The sequence below is a fragment of the Mauremys reevesii genome, unplaced genomic scaffold (assembly GCF_016161935.1).
Source record: "Mauremys reevesii isolate NIE-2019 unplaced genomic scaffold, ASM1616193v1 Contig145, whole genome shotgun sequence".
Taxonomy (NCBI): Eukaryota; Metazoa; Chordata; order Testudines; family Geoemydidae; genus Mauremys; species Mauremys reevesii.
In genome coordinates this window covers 6719-25998 of record NW_024100766.1, presented here as the reverse complement: position 1 = coordinate 25998, position 19280 = coordinate 6719, and the positions used below count along the sequence as shown (strand labels likewise).

The 19280-nt window shown below is 44.5% G+C and overlaps 3 protein-coding genes across 11 annotated transcripts in view; 2 read left to right on the top strand and 1 right to left on the bottom strand.

The window, feature by feature from the left end:
* Positions 1 to 1772, bottom strand: part of LOC120393093 (gametocyte-specific factor 1-like) — a 34137-nt gene extending 32365 nt beyond the window's left edge. For 6 of the 9 annotated variants that reach the window (XM_039517708.1, XM_039517707.1, XM_039517709.1 and 3 more), the window contains exon 1: positions 1201 to 1330. The gene's annotated coding sequence lies outside the window, so the exon portion shown is untranslated. Of the gene's footprint in view, positions 1 to 435; positions 569 to 1200; positions 1331 to 1751 lie in introns of those variants that run through there. The other 3 variants (XM_039517703.1, XM_039517704.1, XM_039517702.1) reach the window with 3 other exon arrangements.
* LOC120393092 (maestro heat-like repeat-containing protein family member 2A) lies at positions 508 to 12562 on the top strand. Its single transcript, XM_039517699.1, has 10 exons — positions 508 to 643; positions 1363 to 1505; positions 4862 to 4984; positions 5867 to 6029; positions 6638 to 6736; positions 8010 to 8158; positions 8689 to 8832; positions 11690 to 11782; positions 12254 to 12323; positions 12441 to 12562. The coding sequence occupies exons 1-10, from the start codon at positions 604 to 606 to the stop codon at positions 12560 to 12562; spliced, it is 1146 nt and encodes a 381-aa protein (XP_039373633.1). The 5' UTR covers positions 508 to 603.
* Positions 12563 to 13305: 743 nt separating this feature from the next.
* LOC120393091 (maestro heat-like repeat-containing protein family member 1) lies at positions 13306 to 18534 on the top strand (the record flags this gene model as incomplete). The annotated part of the gene is made up of 6 exons (XM_039517698.1): positions 13306 to 13677; positions 13938 to 14060; positions 16063 to 16207; positions 16668 to 16708; positions 17028 to 17169; positions 18484 to 18534. Coding segments are annotated over exons 1-6 (634 nt in total), but the record flags the coding sequence as incomplete, so codon positions are not given.
* Positions 18535 to 19280: the final 746 nt, after the last annotated feature.

Here is a 19280-nt window from a genome sequence, read left to right as displayed (position 1 = left end):
TTGTAAAAGAATATAAAAATCAATATTTGTAATACAGTTCAATAAGGTTTCATCAGGCTTTTTGATCAACCAAATTAAAAAGCAAAGGAAACCAACCAACCACACTCAAGGGTCACTGTGCATTCTCCAAGGCAGTTTCTTCTCTTTCTTTGTTTGGTGCTTTTATTTTATATAAATTCAACCAGGAGCAGATTTTCAGGTAAAACCAATACTGGAAAGTGTGGTAAACTGAGAGAGGGACCGAACCAAAATTCAAAATGATGTTGAGAGAATGAGAAATTCTACACTGGAGCAAATATAGCCACCTGTTGAACTGCTTACATGTATGGGCCCAGATATTGAAATGTATTTAGGTTCCTAAAAGCTACTGATTTCAGTGTGAGTTAGGAGCCTAAATACCTTTGAGACTCTTGTCCATGTAATTACAGTACATACCTGGTCAGCAGCAGATTGTGAGGTATGCTGCAGTCACACTGATGTCATAATAGTGCTTGCATAATCTGAATCTAATCCTGGCCATGACAGACTGAGAGGCCAGCTGCCTGACAGTACAGGAGCCCTTTAGAGAAAGGACTGTAGGAAGTGGTGAAAAAAGACTAAAACATGAATAATCTTGTGAGTGAACTGGAGGTAACAGAGAGAGGTAAGGGTCAGCATTGTATTTTCTAGATCCAGTCTATATTCACACACACATTCAGAAAGCATAGGCATACAGATAGATAAGTTGTAATGTTCTCCATTTGTATGACCAGAACCTCAGCTGCTGTAAATCAGTGTTGCTCTGTTGTCTTCCTTGTAGCTGTGTTGATTTACACCAGTTGAGGACTTGGCCTACAGCCTTTGGACCTGGAAACTTTCCTGAGAATCTCAGTTTCTATTGAATGTTATGGGGGAGGTCTGACTAAGCAAAACTCTTAAAGCATGTGCTTAACTTTAGGTCTCTTTGTTGGCTTAGAGTTAAGCATGTGATTAGATGCTGAATCAGGGTGTAGGTGCCTTAATATGGATTTAGGAGCTTAAGTTTAGGCACCCGGTTTTGAAAATTTGGGCCATAAATAATTATTCTGTATGCTATCAAACCTCATCAATTGATAGTAAAGAGGGAAAGGAAGATTATTTTACATGGGGATCTACTTGAAAGGAGCAAATTTTCTTCATTATGATTCCCCTCAAACACACTGGGTCCTTCAGCACACAAACCTGATCATCAGGAGGAAGGAAGAGGATTTACATGATTCCCAGGTCTTCTTCTCCTCACAGTGTTTGGGCACCTGCAGAATCTTTACTGGATAGTGAATTAAAGAGGCCAGCACTAATTCTACTATTAATGGTAACCAGCTGAATCCTTTTATTGAATTTCAGGTGTTTATAATGAGGTTATTTCGCTCCTGGCGCATATAGCTGACCAAGATAAGAACAGAATTGCCCTCAGGATTGCCTCTATAGCAAAGACCAAGCTGGTTAGTGTTGTGAGAGTTCTACTGGAGAAACTGCAACAGGATGAGGTAGAGCAATTTCATGAAATTAAATCTGCTTTCCATGTGTCCACACCAAATTCTGCCTGACTTCCTGGGAATGCTATTATTACAGATCAGGCTGATATAATGCTCTATAAAAGAGCATTGTCCGTTTACACAGTGGAGTACATGGGTTGTATATAGTAAAAGTACACTATAGGACCTTCAGTAATCTCTTCTAATAATACTTTACCCTTCTTTAGCATCTTCATCCAAAAATCTCAAAGCACTTACCTAATACTAATGAATTAAGACTCTCAGCACCCTTGTGAGAATGGTAAGCATGATCCCCATTTACAGATGATTTGTGTCACAGGGAATTAAGTTACTTGCTCAACACCACTTAGCAAGTTAGTAAAGAATGTGAATAATACCCAAGTGAACTGACTCTCTGCTCTTATTCCTAGCCAACACTCATGTCATCATAAGAAAGGTCATTGAGATTATAGCACTGAAGGGACCTTATCTATATATTTTCAGGGGTTCTGCAACAAAAAATAAAAATGATGCACAGTATTTTAACATTTCTGCAAATATACAATATAATTGCACCAGTTCAAATTATTTATTTCAAAATCCCTGGCAGCAAGTATGTCTGTATCAATACCGACAACAAAAGGATTGAGAAATGTTTTTGACAAATAGATTCCTTACTATGCATATTAATACAGAACTCTGAGTAACAATTCATTTCAACTCACTACAGAGCCATATTTCTTGCACCCCTCAGCTGCAGTGCAAAGGCTTGGTGGAGTCAGGGGTAATGGAGGAGCTGAGGGAGAGGGAGGTAAATTGCTGGGAAGGAGCCTGGGTGTGAACTTGGAGGGTTGCTGGGTATGGATGGGAAAGGTATGGAACAGTTTTTTTGGGAGGGGTGGGGAGGAATTGTTAGGGAGCTCCCCCCATGCAGACCCTGGCTGACTCCTAACCTCTCCCATTCAGTAAGGCATCTGCCCCTGTCTCCATGTGTTCCGGCACCCTCATGGGACCTTGCACCCCTTGTCCACATGTGTTCCTCCACCTGACTCAGACCCCCACTCCCCCCAGCCCAATGTGGCTCTGTGCCCCACCCAAACACCCCCTGTCCCTGTGTAGCTCTGCACCTCCTCCCACATCACTATGTGGCTCTGAACCTCCCTCCCCCCTGTAACCCTCGGTCTCCACTCCTATTCAGCCCCTGCCCCAGTCTGTTCTCCCCCACTAGTCCTTATGAGCAGAACCCAACTGCTTGTCTTGGCCTCCTAGTACTTTAATTATTTGAATTACTTGATTAATTATGAATCTTTTGGTTTTAAAGAATAAAATTGTTGCCTAATCCAGAGCTACTTGTATTACATAGTGCTTATGTATTCATAAATTATCAGTGACAGTTTTCAATTAAACAAATCCTCCTGACATTTAAAAATGAATGGAAGGAGCTTCTCTGAGTGGAGCTGTGTGTTCTGGTTGCAGTTTGCAGAAGCCTCCTTTTCAAGCAGCACCCTGGAATGTTTAGCCAATCGAGAGATCTGATTGGCTCTGAACATTCAAAGGGCTATGACCTTGGCATGCAGGTTACCTAGATTTAGAGACTCCCAGGAGACAGAGATGGAAAAGACCTATTGGATCATCCAGTCCATTTCCCTGCTAACGCAGGAGCACTCCCAGCGGCCATTTTCAACTGGTTTGGCTAAACTAATTTTAAAAGCCCTAATGACTGAACTTCCACTATTTTCCTAGGAAGACTATATCCTAACCTTATAGACCTGTCTCACAGGTGAGACATTTTCCTGTTGTTAAAGTCTAAACTGTATGTCTTTTTTAGTTTAATCCCATTACTCCTACTTTTACCTAAATGTATTATACTAAAAAATTCCTCTCCCTCCTTGATGTTCACACGCTTCACATAGTTGTCTGGTATTATCATGTCTCCCTCATAGCCATCCTTTGGCCGCATCTGCCGTAGACAGTTCTTTCAGTCTGTCTTCAGAAGTAGAGGTCTGCTCGGGCCCAGTTTTGAAGCCCAACCTGAACTGGCTCCAAGCCCACTCACCTCACCTTGAGAGGTTGAATCATTTTCCATCTTGGTCCCAGCCCTTCCCCCAAACTGGATATTGCCACTGCATCCTGCTCGTGGAGCTGGCTCAGCAGCAACAATGTGCAGCGATGGCTTCATCCTCTGACATTGCCCCTGTTGTGCCGATCCATGGGCTATAGTAGGAGAGCCGAGCTGACCTGAGCCCAAGAGAGTCAGTTGTTTTCTCATCCAACCTGAGCCTGATGCCTGTTGTCAGGTCCCATAGGATTTGGGTCAGGTTGCAGGGATCTATTCAGAAGTCAATTCTGCCACCCCTGCATTCTTTTTGCTCTCCATGAATTACTTCCAGTTTGTTGATCTCTCTGGGAATGTGGTGCTAGAAAATGCAATAATCCAGATGCAGTCACACCTTAGATGAACAGAGAGGAACTGTCATCTTCCTGCTTTGTGCCATGATCCTGTGTGGAAAAGACCCAACCCACATGGCTCTTTGTGGTAGCCATCACCCTTGCATATACACATTGACTTGGTTTTCACTGTCACCCCCAGGGCACTTGTTGCTTCCCACTTTTCTCCCTCCCATTATGTCAGTTACTTCTACCTCCTTTCCAGATGTGCTAGTTTGCAGGTTTCTGAAAGGAATCTTGTTCTCTGCTCAAGTTTTTAATTTTCTGTGTCCTCTTTATTTTTTTCTGTCCCAGCTGTTACTGAACTCCCCATATTTAGTATCATCTGTGAATTTCTACACTGATGGGCCTCATAAAGACACCTTCAACTGTGCGACTATCAGTGTAGATCTAACTGCTGAGCTAATTTCCCCTAGCAGCTGTTGAGGACTTACTGCGGGAGTTGGGTATTTTGTAATTACACATTTACCAATTCTGTCTGGAGTGGCTAGAGCAAGGGCAAGGGGCTCCTTTTTATTGTTTCATTTCAATAAATGAAACTCGAGAAGGGCAGTGAAGGAGGCTTCTTCTGGCTTTTTTCTCTGCAGGAAGATTAAAATATGTCAATTGTTTGGCCGCTTCTGAAGTGCTGCTAATGCGGTGATTGTGGAGGGCATGGCATGTTTGACACCAGTTAAGCCAAGGGATTAGTTGTGTGAGCATGCTGGCTGAGGAGTCAGTGTGGCCTAGTGGATAGGACTCTGGATAATGACTCAGGAGACATGGATTCTCTTCCTGGCCACGGACCGGCTCTGTTCTGATAAGACTTGGGCTAATCATTTCATGTTTGGATTGGAAGCTCTTTAGGGCAGGGGCTTATCGTCAAATTACTGTGTGGTCATCAAGAAAATTGTTTGTTCTCTTTTCTGGTTTGTCCCCAGCAAAACAGAGTAGCCATCTACTATATCCTGGAGGGGGTGTTACAGCAGGACACCGGGGGCCTAGAGATGAGGCTAGTGAACAAAATTATAAGCCTAGCCTCAGAGCAGATGAGAGAGACTCTGGTAAGTTAGTTCTCCTGAGCTACTAATCAAAGGATCCAAAGCTTTAACTAATAAAAACTCTTCTTTTTTGGGGGGGGGGGGCGGTAAACTATATACTGAAATGAAAATGTATTCTTCTGTTAGAGGCCCACACCTTCCTCCAGACCAAAGCCCAGGTCCTAGACAGCACTTGTGCACATGCATAAGATGGGAAAACTCACATGTGAAAGTTACACATGTGCTTAAGTGCTTTGCAGGATCAGAACCTGAGACACATGATCTCAGACACAGAGACAGGCCTGTGGTTTCTTAATGAGCACGTCTTTCCCAAAGTCTACTAGGGATTTCATTTTTGATACTGATGTTATGTGGGAGGCGCTCTGATACTATAGCGATAAGTGGCAGTATAAAGCCCTAAGACAGACAGAATCTGAGCTATCTCCAAAAGCAGCAGCATTGGATTTAGAATCTAGTTTGGCAGCAGGAAAACCCATGGAAAAATCCCTCTCTTGTTCCAAAGGAAGTCAGCCTCCTTTTGGGGGACAGTTTATTCCAGGAAGGCTCTCTGAATATCTTTGAAGCTGCCCAGTCTGTGTCTAACTACCTCCTCAGGGAAGGGCAGGGCAAAATATCACGTGACTCTGGTGATCAGTCATCCACCACAAGGAGCTACTAGTGAATAGTCTAACTAAGCAGCTTGCAAGCAACTCAAAGGCTGAAAATTGTTTAGCCAAACGACTCAATGAATATTTATGACTAATGACTGTATCTGCAGAAAGTTGGGCGAGTTCATTCGGAACTTATGCACAGAAATAAGAACTTGACTCATATAAACAACTCTGGCTAGTGCAACCGGCTTCAGTTACTTCAGTCTTTCTCTTTTTGTGGTCTTTTTTTTCTTAGGAAGCAACAAATGAGGTAAAAGTGGCAGCTAGCAACACGTTAGTGACTCTGGCAAGCTGCTATTTTGATGATGTCATGTATGAGCTGCACTGTCACCTGAAACCACCGAAGCTGCCTGAAGAGTTTATTTTAGTTACACTGGGCAACCTGTCATCAGCCTATGGTATGGTAACTTCCATCTTTTGTTTCAAAGTTATTATCTTTCATTTAAGGACAGGGGATTACTCTCTCTACCTAAAAATGTTGCAGCTAAACTGAGCTCTGCTTGAGTGTGTGCGTGCGTGCGTGTGTGGAGAGACACAGGATTAACTGCTATTGCTAGTTCTGGCTTCCAGATCATGAGCTATGCAGACAGCGGTGCAAGCTCTAACTTCTGCCCCTGACTGAAGTTCCTTAAGGATGGGAATGAGTGGAAGATCAGGTCAGTGGAGCTCTGCTCCACCCCACTTCCCATCCGCCCCAATGCTCTCTCCCTTACCCAGGTCAGTGGAGCTCTTCTCCACCCACTTCCCATCCGCCCCAATGCTCTCTCCTTACCCTGGGAGTGAGTTAGGCATCGGGCAGAGCTGTGCACTGGTGCGATTCCTCTCTTCAGGGAGAATCCCCCACTGGCTTTCAATGGCTCCTTTAAAGCCAGTCTGCTCTGCTTACACAGCACAAACTGGCCTAGGAGCCCATAGCATCCTGCCCCACAATGTTTCCAAGTGTGTTCTAAGAAGGCGGGGAGCAGCCAATTATCTGTCTTCCTTCTCTTCTGGCCTTTCTCTGCAGCACTTGACTGTATCCCTTTTGTGGAAATGAACCTGAGCACCATGTTCTCCATGCTGGAGTTAGTCAATGACAGCAGGATGAGACAAGCATTTTGCGGTGGTAAGTGCCAGAACTTACGGCAGTGCCCCAAATGGATACTTAGGGGGTTTTGGTACAGATTGGAGTGACTGACCAAGTTTGCAAACACACCTGAACTGTGCTCCCTGCCTGGATTGCACCAGGTGCTGCGTTTCTTGGCTCCCGCGGCACTCAGTGAAGTTGAGAGTGCTCCTCACTTTGCAGGAGGAGCTGAGCATTTGTAAGTTCAAGCCCTTTATGACTCATGGATATAATTTAAAATAAACAGACACAAAGGCTGAAGCTGTCCATCTGCCAGCAGTCTCCTGGGGGAGGAGGTGAAGGAGCAGATTTCAATACTGTACATTTAAAATCCCATTTCCCACTCCTTCACCCATTCTCTCCTCTTAGTTTCTTTATCATCATTTCCTTTCACACTCTTTCTCTGTAATCTCTTCCTCTCTACTTCTCTCTTCCTTTGCTTTTCAGGTGATGCTCAGTAAGGGGTTAATCCTGTGCCTTTGAGGTAAATGGGAATTTTGCCATCGACTTCATAGACAACAGGATTGGGCCTAATTCTTCTTAGCAAGGACACTAGATTCACCTACTTTTAGGGCAAAGTGCTCCCCACTACCTTCAAATCCCAGTAAAGCCAATGGCAGTTAGGGGCACGAACATCTTTCAGACAAACTGTAACTCAGGTTAAATCATACAGTGTTAGAGTTAAATAAACAATAACTGCAGAGGCACGAATCGTTCAGAGGAGAGCTTGCTGAAATATTTTGATTTTTAATTATATTTTCCATAATTTTTCCTCAAATTTGAGGAAAAACAAGCGTGAAAAATGTCAATGACAAGTCTGATCAGGAAGTGTGCATCCAGTGTTTCTGAGTATCTAAAGAGGTGGCTGAATTTTTTGATTTTTGAAAAATATAAATGATTTTTAAACTTTGCAATTTAGAAAGAAAAAAACACTATCAGTAAAGATTTGTAATTTAATTTAAACTGCTTTTTCAAGCAGCTCTAATTAAGAGGTAACAAGGAAGGGAGAAAAAATTGTCTTCAGATGCTGGTAATTGAAAAAAGATTGAGAGATCTGCAAATTAAAAAGCCTTTTGAGAAACAAGACATGGAATGGGGGGAAGAGAAATAGCTCAAAACTGATGCTGGATTTCAGCGTCTAGTCCTGAACTAAGCAGTAGCTGCCACGGAATTGTAGTAAACTTTAGGCCTGGGTGTCTTCACCGATAAAGCAACTTCTCCTCCTTACTAATGTGTCCTTTTCACATTGCCTGTCTTCTCTCCGTCCATGCAGTTCTGGAACAATGGTCAAGGGCAGTACGTCTCTTTTTGGCTAGCTGGGAAAAGTACCCATTCCCCAAAGTGGGCGGTGCGGCTCTGCAATCATTTTCTTCCGTCTACTCTCATGTGACCAGCAACTGGCTGACCTGTGAGGAGCTGGAGGTGAAATTGCTGGTTCTCTAAAACTTTAGCAGAAATTGTAACGTTAAATTCTATGAGTCTGACACTCATTGTGATGATGGCATTTAATGGTAGGTCCTTTTGGATGGAACAGAGTGTCATGTAAAATATCTAAAACCCTAACATTTATAATGTCACCACATCATGGAAATTCTGTCTGTACGCAGTGTACATGGATTCTAGTTTTATGCACCTAACGTTCAGATAAACACGGGATAGTGGCCTAAATTAATTCCTCCATTCAGCCCCAGTGGAGTTCCAGCAGGGATGAGTTGGCCTAGAATGCATACTAATCTGGGGAATATTTTACCTGGTATAGCTGTGAGGTGCATTAGGATATAATCCTGAAACCAACCCGGCGAGTCCTGGTTCTTTACCAGGAAATATTGAGATAGACACAATCTTACAGTGGAACAAGGGAAGGTGCAGTCATTGGAAGTAGAAAAGGTGTGCCCATTGAATGATATTGAATGAATTCGTAGGAACATAAATTCTGTGTCTCATCTATGCAGCTCAAGCAGGCTGTCATCAAAGCCCTTGGTCCCATGATGAGTCTCCTGCTACACAAAGAGGAGTATCAAGGTCAGATATTTGAACAGATGTCATGGCTTCTTGAGCAATATAAGGAGAGCACTGATGTTTTTCACGTCACCAAGGTGAGTACCACTCCTTAAGGTAACTGTCTATGTGTCTGCATGTATGAACTGCACGAGGAATTTGCTGCCAGTGGGGTTTCCTGGTTTAGACAGTGACTTGTTAGAAAATAAATATCCACACGAGTTCTGGGTTTATACACATGGTGACCCAGGCAACAAGATTTGTAGGTAAATGCCTCTTATGAAAAGCATCCTCTGTTTCCTGGGGAGGATGATAAGGAGATAAAAAATAAAACACCTGCCCCCCTCCCCAACAAGATCCTCCCTCCTTCTGATTTCCCAGTACATCCTGTCAACTCTGCATCTCTCTTTTAGTTCACAAGCTCCTCAGAGCAGGGGCTGCCATATGTTGTCTCTGGTCAGTACCAAGCCAATTGTCAATGGTTGAAAATTAATACTAAGGAGGCTTGAGAGTCATTGCTTTGGATTATGGAACTAGATGAATCTAAAAGCATTGCCTGTCTATTTCATCTCCCGTTCTATGCAGTGCTGTTGTAGCCATGTTGGTTCCAAGATATTAGAGCGCCAAGGTGGGTGAGATAATCTAATTAAAGATATTGTCTCACTCCCCTTGTCTCTCTATTTCATCTGCCCTGAGTACCACATGAGCAAGAAGTAAGGGGCCATATTCTGTCTTCAGTGGGGCTACAGAGTTGTAAATGAACTCACGAGACAGCTGTAACTTCTTGGTAGTGATATTTACTCACCATCTCTGTTGGTTGAAGCTTTCTGGTACAGAGTATGTGGTCACTTTTGGGGTTGAAATACCCATGATTTGGAGGGAACCAACGCATCATGGACTTGTTTGATAGCATCAGGGCACTACAGAACTGCTTCAATATAGTAAAATCTGTAGATGGCATCAGAGACATTGTGGAAGCTTGAAGCAGCAAAGGAGAAAAGTGTTTAGATGCAGGAAGGAATTCGATTTTCACCTTTTTTATCAATAACCTGGCAGAGGACACAAAAAATGGAGAGGACAGATTCAGAGAGATCTAGATCACTTGGTAAACTGGGAGCAAACAAAGATGCATTTAAATATGGCTGAATGTAAATGTGAGCATCTAGGCCCAAAGAATTTAGGCCATACATATCTGATGGGGGATGCTGTCTGGGAAGCAGTGACTCTGAAAAAGATTATGGGGATCATGATGAATAATCAGCTGAATGCGAACTCATGCTGTGGCAAAAAAGCTGAAAAGCATAAAAAGGGGAATCTCGAGGAGGAGTACAGTGGTTATTTTACCTCTAAATCTGGCACTTGTGTGACTTCCATTGGAATACGGTGTCCAGTTCTCGTGCCCACAACTCAAAAAGGGTGTTGATAAATTGGAGAGGAGATTGAGAGAAGAGCCCCCGTGATTAAAGGATTAGAAAACATGCCTTACAGTGGTAGAATCAAGGAACTCAATCTATTTAGTTTAACAAACAGAAAGTAAAAGGGTGCATGACTGGGTTTACCTACCCCACATTGGTTCAACATGGGTTAATTATACTTTATGGGTTAAGGAGGCCATGGCCCCTCATCTCTGCTGGGCATGCTTCAGCTGGAACCAGGATATAAAAGAGAGCCACTCAGCTCAGTCTGGTTGCCGAAGAGAGCAGAGGTGCATTCAGGAGCGGCGCCAGGGTTTTTGGCGCCCTAGGCGCAGGGCCAGCTCTACCCATTTTGCCGCCGGTCCCGTGGCTCCGGTGGACCTGCCACAGGTGTGCCTGTGGATGCTCCACCGGAGCCATGGGACCAGCGGACCCTCCCCAGGCACACCTGTGGGAGGTCCACCAGAGCCGCCTGCCGCCCTCCCGGCAAAATGCCGCCCCCCTCAAATCCTGGCGCCCTAGGCGACTGCCTAGCTCGCCTAAATGGGCGCCGGCCCTGGGTGCATTGCAGTCTCTGCAGAGAGACTGCCAGTGCTCCAAATTCAGAGGCCAGCCAGACTGCGGCTGCAACTGACCCCCAGCCGCCCAATGCCAGAGATGGAGAGACCACAGAATCCCTGAGTGTGAAGTAGCCTAGGTAGAATAAGCACTGATCCAGTTGAGGCCCTGGGCTTTGACTTGGCATGTTTTGGAAGGATTCCCACTGATTTGGTGGCAGATACCACTGCAGCAAGACACGGCCCTGGGCTGGGACCTGTGAAATATGTAGGACCCAATGCAGAAGGGCTGGCCACTAGGCAACACTTCCCTGCAGCAAAAGGAGGTTCTAATGACTCTGGCTACTCGGCCGCACTGCCATACCTAGAAGGGGAGCCCTACAGACTCAGGCTGTTTGGCCGTGGACCCTCACTGAAGGGCTGCTGCGCTGATCCCAACCATTAGGCTATGCTGCCGTAGGAGTCAGGACTGCTGCAGTGACTAGGCAGCTGGGCCGCCCGAGATCTACTTCATTTCCTCCACAACCTGGTACCACTCTGACGGGGTGGACCTATCCTGTGACAGGGTGACTTCATGACAGTCTATAATATCCTACATGAGGTCCTCATGTTTTATAACGGACTCTTCAGTCTAGCAGAGAAAGGTGTAACTTGATCCAATGGCTAGAAACTGAAACAAGACACATTCAGACTGGAAATGCGGTGTCCATTTTTAATGGTGAGATAATTAACCATTAGAACCATTTACCAAGGGCCGAGGCAGATTCTCCCTCACTGACAGTTTTTATATCGAGATTGGGATGTTTTCTAAAGCTCGGCTCTGGGAATTATTCTGGGCAAGGTCTGTGGCCTGTGTTATACCGGAGGTCAGACTAGATGATGGCAATAATTCCGGCCTTGGAATCTCTGAATCCTGAATCTGCTTCAGTCACTACATATTGCTCCTGTGTGTGCCACCATCTGACTTTCATCCTCTCTTGCAGAGTCTGAGCCAGCTCTTGGAGGTCTCGGGTGAATATAAGATCCCTCTCCCTAAGAGGAAGTTTCAAGCCATCTGCAGTGCTCTGCACAACCAGGTGAGGGGTGGTTTGCTTGGATCCCTTGAGCTTAGGCACAGCAGATCTGCTGTGCAGATTAACAATCCAAATCTATGGAATGATAGTGCAGAGCCTGGGGACCGCCTCATGCCTTACTGATTTCTGCAGGGTCAAGAGCAAGCAGGTAGTGGTCTCATTTTCTTAGCTAATATCCAGATCAGTTTGTAAAGCAATTTCACCATAAGCCGATTATCGGGGGAGTCAGAGTTGCACAGTAAACACTGTGGCTGTGTCTTGATTCGATGAGCTCTGCTGCTCAAAACACTTCAGCTTCTCTCATCTAATGTATTGGGCATTGTGTTTGATTCTTGCTGTGCATTCAGTACCATCCACCTGGGGTTCAGACCTCTAGTTGGACAAGTAGGAAGTGGAAGCTTAGAAATTAATTGAACATTTTCTTTTCAATTGCTTCTGATTAGTTTTCTTTGACCATTTCCCTTCTTCCCACAGCTCTGTTCTCAAGCTAAGCCGCTCAGCATGGAAAATCACACAGAGCTGGTCTATTGTATAGTTCAGCTAGGTAAGGGAAAGAGAGACTGAGTTACACAGTAGTTTCCTTGTAACTTCCTTACCTTTGTAAGGTCTGGTAAGAATAAGAGTTCTGTTGTCAGTGAGGACGTGATTTCTTGCCTTGCAGCCCGTTCTTCTCCTGATGATCTGATAGCCTTTCTGCACTCGCAGCTGGAGATTGAGAATGAGGCTGTTTGTGTGGCATCTCTGAATCTGCTCAGAGCTATTGTTAGTACTGACTGTAAGTAACACAGGAGCAACTGTGTCAGCTGCCCTCTTGGCCGACATGCTGAGGTTGAGTTGGGGGCGTCAGGGCAGGGCTGGCTTCAGGAAGTGCAGGGCCTGATTTGTGGGGCTTGTACTCACCGGGCGGTGCCCTGAGACTTCGGCTGCACTTCAGCGGCGGGTCCCTCACTTGCTCCGAGTCTTCGGTGGAACTTCAGCAGCGGGTCCTTCACGTGCTGCGAAGACCGGGCAGTGAAGGATTCACCGCCAAAGTGCCGCGAACACCAGCAGTGAAGGACCTGCCGTCAAAGTGCCGCCGAAGACCCAGAGCACCACCGAGTGAGTAAAAATTAAAAGGCCACTGGCGCGGGGTCCTGTTATGTGCGAGGCCCTCTCAGGCACGGAGAATCGGCCTAAAGCCAGCCCTGATCCAGAGCTAAAAGCATGAGCTACTATAGATTGAGTTAAAGAACCAAGGCTTTGTAGGCACAGCAGAGCTGTAACAGACTCATCGCCTCTGCAAATGGGGCACAGAATCTCTATAACACACAGTCACCAGTGGTCGGGATATCCACTAATGGATCAAATGCTGCCTAAGTTACCCCTATGGCCACATAGAAATCAACAGGTTCAACTAAGTGCTGAATGTAGCCCAAGATATTTTTCAACTTCAGATACAGAAGTTGCCTTGGGGCTAATGCACATTAACAATAATCAAAAATAAAATAATACCCCTGACTCGATAATCGTCAGTATTAGACACTATAGACTAGACTCTGAGTTCTGTTATACTGTGTTAAACACAGATTGACCTCAATCTAATTCTTTTATACTATTTCCATCATGGCAGTATGATGGCACTATTTATAGAAATGGAATTACTTTAGATTTACACTACTGTAACTGAGGCCAGAGTCTGGTCCTATGTTTTCCCCATTGATTCTGTGTATGAGAGAAGCTTGGGACTATTCTTAAATAGGGCCTTTTGAAATCCAGGATTCATTCCAATGTGGAAAGTGAGTGTGTGGAACAAAGAAGTACTGTACATCTCTCCTTATCTTTCAGTGCCCGAGACAAGACTGAAAAAGTTTCTGATTGTGAAGGCAGTGAAATCTACTTTCAGTGATCAGAATGCTACGGTAAGATTGTGTGTGGAGCAGTGAAATATTTCAATTTTTCAATGATATGGGATGAATGGACATCTGGGTGGAGCTTTCATTCAGATCAGAGGAGAGACTGCAGACTAGAGAAGGCATGTCATTCTCCTGACTGTGTTAAATGGATCCATGTTTATAAGCCAAGGAGATCAAATCAAAAGCATAAGGACTCTCATATCGTATCTCCTATTTCAGGCAGAAGGGATAACAATAACTCATGTGTGTCATCTCTACCCTTGCAGGTGAGGAAGGCAGTTCTTCATTTCATCAGGACGCTGCTCAGCTCAGAAAGTGTGGAGAACTGTGCAGCATGGGATATGGTAGCACATGTTTTCAGGGAGTTCAGTGTGTCCATCAGCAAACTGGTAAGGAGAGTTCTTAACACTTAGGACTCGGTCCTACCATTCTTGCATGCTGACTGCTCCCCTTGCCTTCAGTGGGAGTTTTGACTTAAGGACAGCTGGACTGAATGATTAGAGCCAGAATCTGATCAGTTATATTAGTGTAAAGTCAAGGTAACTCCACTGACTTTAGTGGCGTTACTCTGGATTTATACTAGTGTAACAGATCAGACTCTCACACTGGGTATTTACATCTAACAGAGTTATCTAGGTTCCTCAACCCTCTGATGAGTCATTGAAAATTCTGAAAACACCATTTTCAGTGAAATGTTCTTGTACAAGGAAGCACATCTCTTTGTTTTCAATAGACTCTCCAGAGAACATAATGGCCCAATTCTGTGGCTGTTGAAGCAAACATAAACTATCAGCAAAACACCGAGGTTATGCAGGCTGCATCACAGACTGTCAAGAGCCTGGGAAAGCTTGCTGCATATTTCCCTCACTACATGCTCTAATCTACATGTACTAGATTTAAAATATCTTCAATCCGTATTTCTGTCCATGGACACAGCCAGGGCTCCAGACACTTTGTGCTCCATGAGTGGATCCATGATCTGTATTAACATAAACAGTCCAACTTTACAGTAAGTTGTTGAAGATCTTAGCTCTGCCTGGCCTCTTTTCTACAAAGTTGGAGCTTGTGGCAATACTCTCCAAGGGCCCCTCTCTCTCTCTCACACACACACCCACCCACCCCTTAAGGAAGGCTGCTTTTTCTTCTCGAGCCAGTTTTGCTCTCCTTTACATTGAAATCAGTAGAGTCAATCAATATTTAGTCCGGTGTAAGTAAGAGCAGAATTAGGCCAGTTGATAGAATCACACTCACTACATACGAAATGACCAAGCTGGTTGGGGCATCAGAAAAAACAGAGTGGATCCCCCTGGTTCTGCATATTGATTTCCACAGGGCGGAGTCTGAATGTTTTTCCTCAGAGATAAAAGATGAAACAGTTTTCAAATTTAAAGAAAATTAACCCTGTTGAAACTCTTTTGTGTTCAGTGAATCATTCCCTTCACTTTAGGGTTTTCCTAAGCCTGGGATCTGACCCACCAGTTAGGTGTTTCCATTATTCTCTTCCCTTCCAGTGCAATATAAAAGCAGGCGTAGGTCAATGTTCAAGATGGCTTTGTAAGAGAAGGACACTGATTCTCTAGCCAGTGTCTTGCTACTAGCTAATAAGTTCTATAGAGCTGTCTCACAGCAGGGTACCACACTTCTCACCCCGGCTATTCCGGAAGAAAACACTATCAAACCCTGTGCACTGACATCCTGCAATGTCTGGACACCTCAGTCACTGGAATGACCCAAGTAAGTGAACTGTTGCTACTGCTGCTTGAAATAGGGACGTTCTTCCTTACCTTCCTTGTACCTCCCCACAAGGAAGCTTTTGCTGATCAGCATAATGGAGGAACAGCATGTCAAATTCATGTCAGGGATGTGACCCCTTCATCACGGAGTAAGTGGTTCACATTAGAGAAAAGATTGAAAGCAACTGAACTGGAAGGAATCATGTTGCAGAGATCTTCTCTTCATTCTTTCCACTGTCTGAGTGCAACTGCCCCTTAGGTCCCCATGAATACTTCTGACATTTAGATTTGGTGATCCTGGATTTGAACAGATGCTGGGGCTGGGACTGTGCCTTCTATAGGTCTGTAAAGTTCTGGGTGAGTTGATGGTGCCATCTAAATAGCTCCATAATGCTCTAATGCAGGGAAAGAGGATTCATCTCTGGGTGAGAGCCAAATTGCTCACCAAAGAAGGCAGTGTATTTAAAAGACAGAGTGAGGGGGCCCCGGACAGGTGGAGTGAGATGATGGGGAGAGAGAGAGATGAGGTGATAGGTAAGGGACAGGTCAGTGATGAATAAAGGAGAAGCTACATGAGAGGAGGGATTCCGACAGCAGGATACTGGAGGTGGGGGAATGGAAATAGCTGCGTACTGAACAGTCTTGCTCTTCTCTGCAGGTGTTATGGCCAAGGCTTCTGGAATATGTGGTGCCAGCTCAGTACACTGGTACTTTGAAGCCTCTCTGCAGATGCCTTAGGGAGCTGGCTGAGAAAAAGCAGCAGGAAGGAGAAGAAGCTGCTTGCCTCGACTACGGTGGATCAGGTTTATAACAGAAACTCTTTCATTTATTCTCCCCAGGCACACTATGCAATGAACAGGTTCAGTCTGCTCCAGTTTTCTCCTCTGCAATGAGAAGGCTAAAATGAGGGATGGTCTTGTGATTACAACATGGCCATGGGATGGAGCTAGGAAATGTGGGTTCCTGTTCCCAGCTTGCCACAAAAATTCTGACATGACCTTGGAAATCACCTGATCTTTCTCTCAGCTTCCCCACTTGTGAAATGAAGGAGTAATTAATGCCAACCTCATAGAGGTGCTGTGAGGAATTCATTCATGTCTGTAAAGCATTTTGAGAAGCTCAGACTGAAAGCACTATGGAAATGCAAATTATGATCAGCTGCATTCAACATTGGTGGACACGTTGGAAATGGCTAGGTGAATAACATAAGCAGGACTCTCTGAAAGTCTGACAGAATTCATGATATTCTCTTTCTTTCCCTAGTGAATTTCCCTACACCCCAGGGGCTGCTGGCACGACTCCTGGTGAGTAGACCATGAGACTAGGTTTTCTGCAGAATGTGAAGTGGGACAGTTAACTATAAAAATGGGTTTTCTAGCTAGATGCTTGTAGACAGGCTGAGGAATGTGTATGATTGGATCTCTCTGCTCTGCCCTCTCCTGAGACACATTGTTCTGCATCCTCGTACTAGCTAGAATGCTTTCTTCTTCAGGAAGGCACTGCAGTAACAATGACTCTATTGTATGGTCTCCACAATGAGAGAGTCTGAACTATTCCCTCCTTCAGGAACAAACTGGTATTGTGCTGACCAAACTGAGCCTGTTCTTTCTCTCTCACTGACAGGTAGTAGCCTCATCCCCTTATGCAGGAGAAGGACACGGATGTGCTGCCTTGCAGTTATTACAAGCCCTGCACCAAAATATCCATGCAGCAGTGGGTGAGATGTGGGTAGTAAAGATCCCATCTCTGCTGCAGTACATTGAAGGTAAAGTGCTAGTTAGGAGGAGTGCAGTCCATGGAGCATAGAAGGGAAGCCAGAAAATGCAGCCGTATCGACACGTGTTGTGCCATTCCTGTTGCAGTATGTGGGAACAGTGGGGAATTGAAATTGGGCTTCTAGGCCCTCACTTTTCCTTCATCTGGATAACTGTGAACCACTGGGGTAAATCTAGAGTTAAACCACTGAAGCCAATTCAATCCGGGCAGAATCAGGCCAGGAAGGTTTCAGCTGAATGGAAATTTTACAGCAGTTCCCCTCACACCTTTGCTAGGTTAATGTTTGGGAAGGTGAATTATGCGTGAAGCTGGAGGTTAGTGAAATATTTTGGGGTTCCATATATAGTCTGATTTTGCAAACTGAAGGTTTCTGAAAATTAAACCCCATGTTTACTTTCAAGGGTGATTCAATTAAAAAACCCAGAGTTTTTCTTTCTGTAAGGAAACCTGAGCCATAAAAGCTAGGTTGGCCAAGTGAGTGCCCATGTAGACTCTAGGTATTGTGGGCCTAATAATGTCTTTCAGCAATTTTACGGTGGTATGAATCTATTGACCTCCTCAGTCAGTGTAGGCTGCGTCTACACTATGGGGTTATGCCAGCAGAGCGCCAATGACGTGGCTGTGCCATTGTAGTCTCTGTGAAGTATGACAGACCCTATGTGGAGCACAAACCGGATATGTTTCTGGTGAAGGTCGCACCCCACAATGTTCAAGTGGGTTTGATAGTCAAAAAAAGATTTTAAAAATGAGCTGTATCTTCCCTAGTGGTTGTTGCTGTACAGATTCCCCAGTACTGCCTTGTGCCAACATTAAAGAAGGGTAGGTTAGAGCTGGACATTCAAAAACAGGGCCAGATTCTCAGCTGATGTAAATCAGTATCATTCCATTGACTTCAGTGAAGCTCCACCGATTTACATCAAGTTAGGATCAAGTCCAGAATCTCTTATTATGCAGGAAAAGTTTGTATTCCCATTAAACCCAGTCTTCTGATGTGTTGAACAGTTTTCTGAGATGCTCAGTACCCTCAGCTCCCATTAAAGTCAAAAGGAATTGGGAGTGCTCAGCATCTCACTCCTGGTGGGTTGACTGACCCTGAATAAAAATGCCAGCAGGGTACATAACATGATACTTTCTGTTGGTCCAGCAAAGTATGTTGGCGTAGGTCCCATTTAGCCTTGAAAGCACAGGTATGTTACAGTTTGGCAGAGCAGGGGTTTTCGAAGGACTGATTGCAAAGGAGATTCCTGGGACGACAACTCTTGCTAACTGAGCTGACATTATTGTTTTGCCTCCTGCTTCATAGGAAACACGGAGAATTCCCTGGACCATGCGGTGGGAGCACATGCTGCTTCAGGTACAAGATGGCTTTCAGCTGTATTGTCACAGCCCTCCCTCCCCCTCCAAATGTATCAGCTGGGAAAATATTAATGATAAACTATTCATTATAAGCAGAGCTGGTCAAACCATTTCATTTGCTCAGTGAAAACTGGCCTTTTTATTTTCATGGGACATTATCAATTTTTGTTTTTACACAAAACAAAACAACCCAACCAACCGGAAAATGTTCAGGTTTTTTAAAGTGAAGTTGATTTAGGGTATTTTTTTTCATTTGCTATCCTGTTTGTCTCCTGCCCCCTGCTCCCCCCTCCCCCCGCCCTGGCTTTTCAGTCACAAAGTGGAAGAGGAGGAAAGGCCTGGGGACGAGGGATAAAGGGAAGGAAAGGGGAAAACAAAGAACTGAATAATGGTCATTTTGATTTTGAAAAGCAAAATATTTTTGTTTCTTTCACTTTTCATGTGTGTGTTGAAAAATCAAGAAAACAAAAAAATCCCACTTGTTTTGTGAAATGGACTTACCATTGTTCAACCTGCTCTAGTTATAAATAACTCTGTGTTACCACTGGGAACAACACAAAGCGTAACCAGAAAACCAGCATGCTCATGGTGCTAATGCACCACTGGGGACATCGAAAGGATTCTTTTGCCACTCAAAAGAAAATTTGCTATGAGAAACCCCAAAGGAAGAGACAAGACAGGGTTTGGTGACTGTATCTCAGGAGAAGCCTTTCTGCTCAGAAAGAGCTCTTTGCAGCCTCGTGT

What these genes read in the sequence shown, in the direction of transcription:
- LOC120393092 (XM_039517699.1), top strand. Translation starts at nt 604, where the DNA reads ATGAATAATCTTGTGAGTGAACTGGAGGTAACAGAGAGAG. An exon ending in AGCAGATGAGAGAGACTCTG is followed by an intron (nt 4,985 to 5,866) that starts GTAAGTTAGTTC and finishes TTTTTTTCTTAG; the next exon opens with GAAGCAACAAATGAGGTAAA. An exon ending in ATGTTTTTCACGTCACCAAG is followed by an intron (nt 8,833 to 11,689) that starts GTGAGTACCACT and finishes CCTCTCTTGCAG; the next exon opens with AGTCTGAGCCAGCTCTTGGA.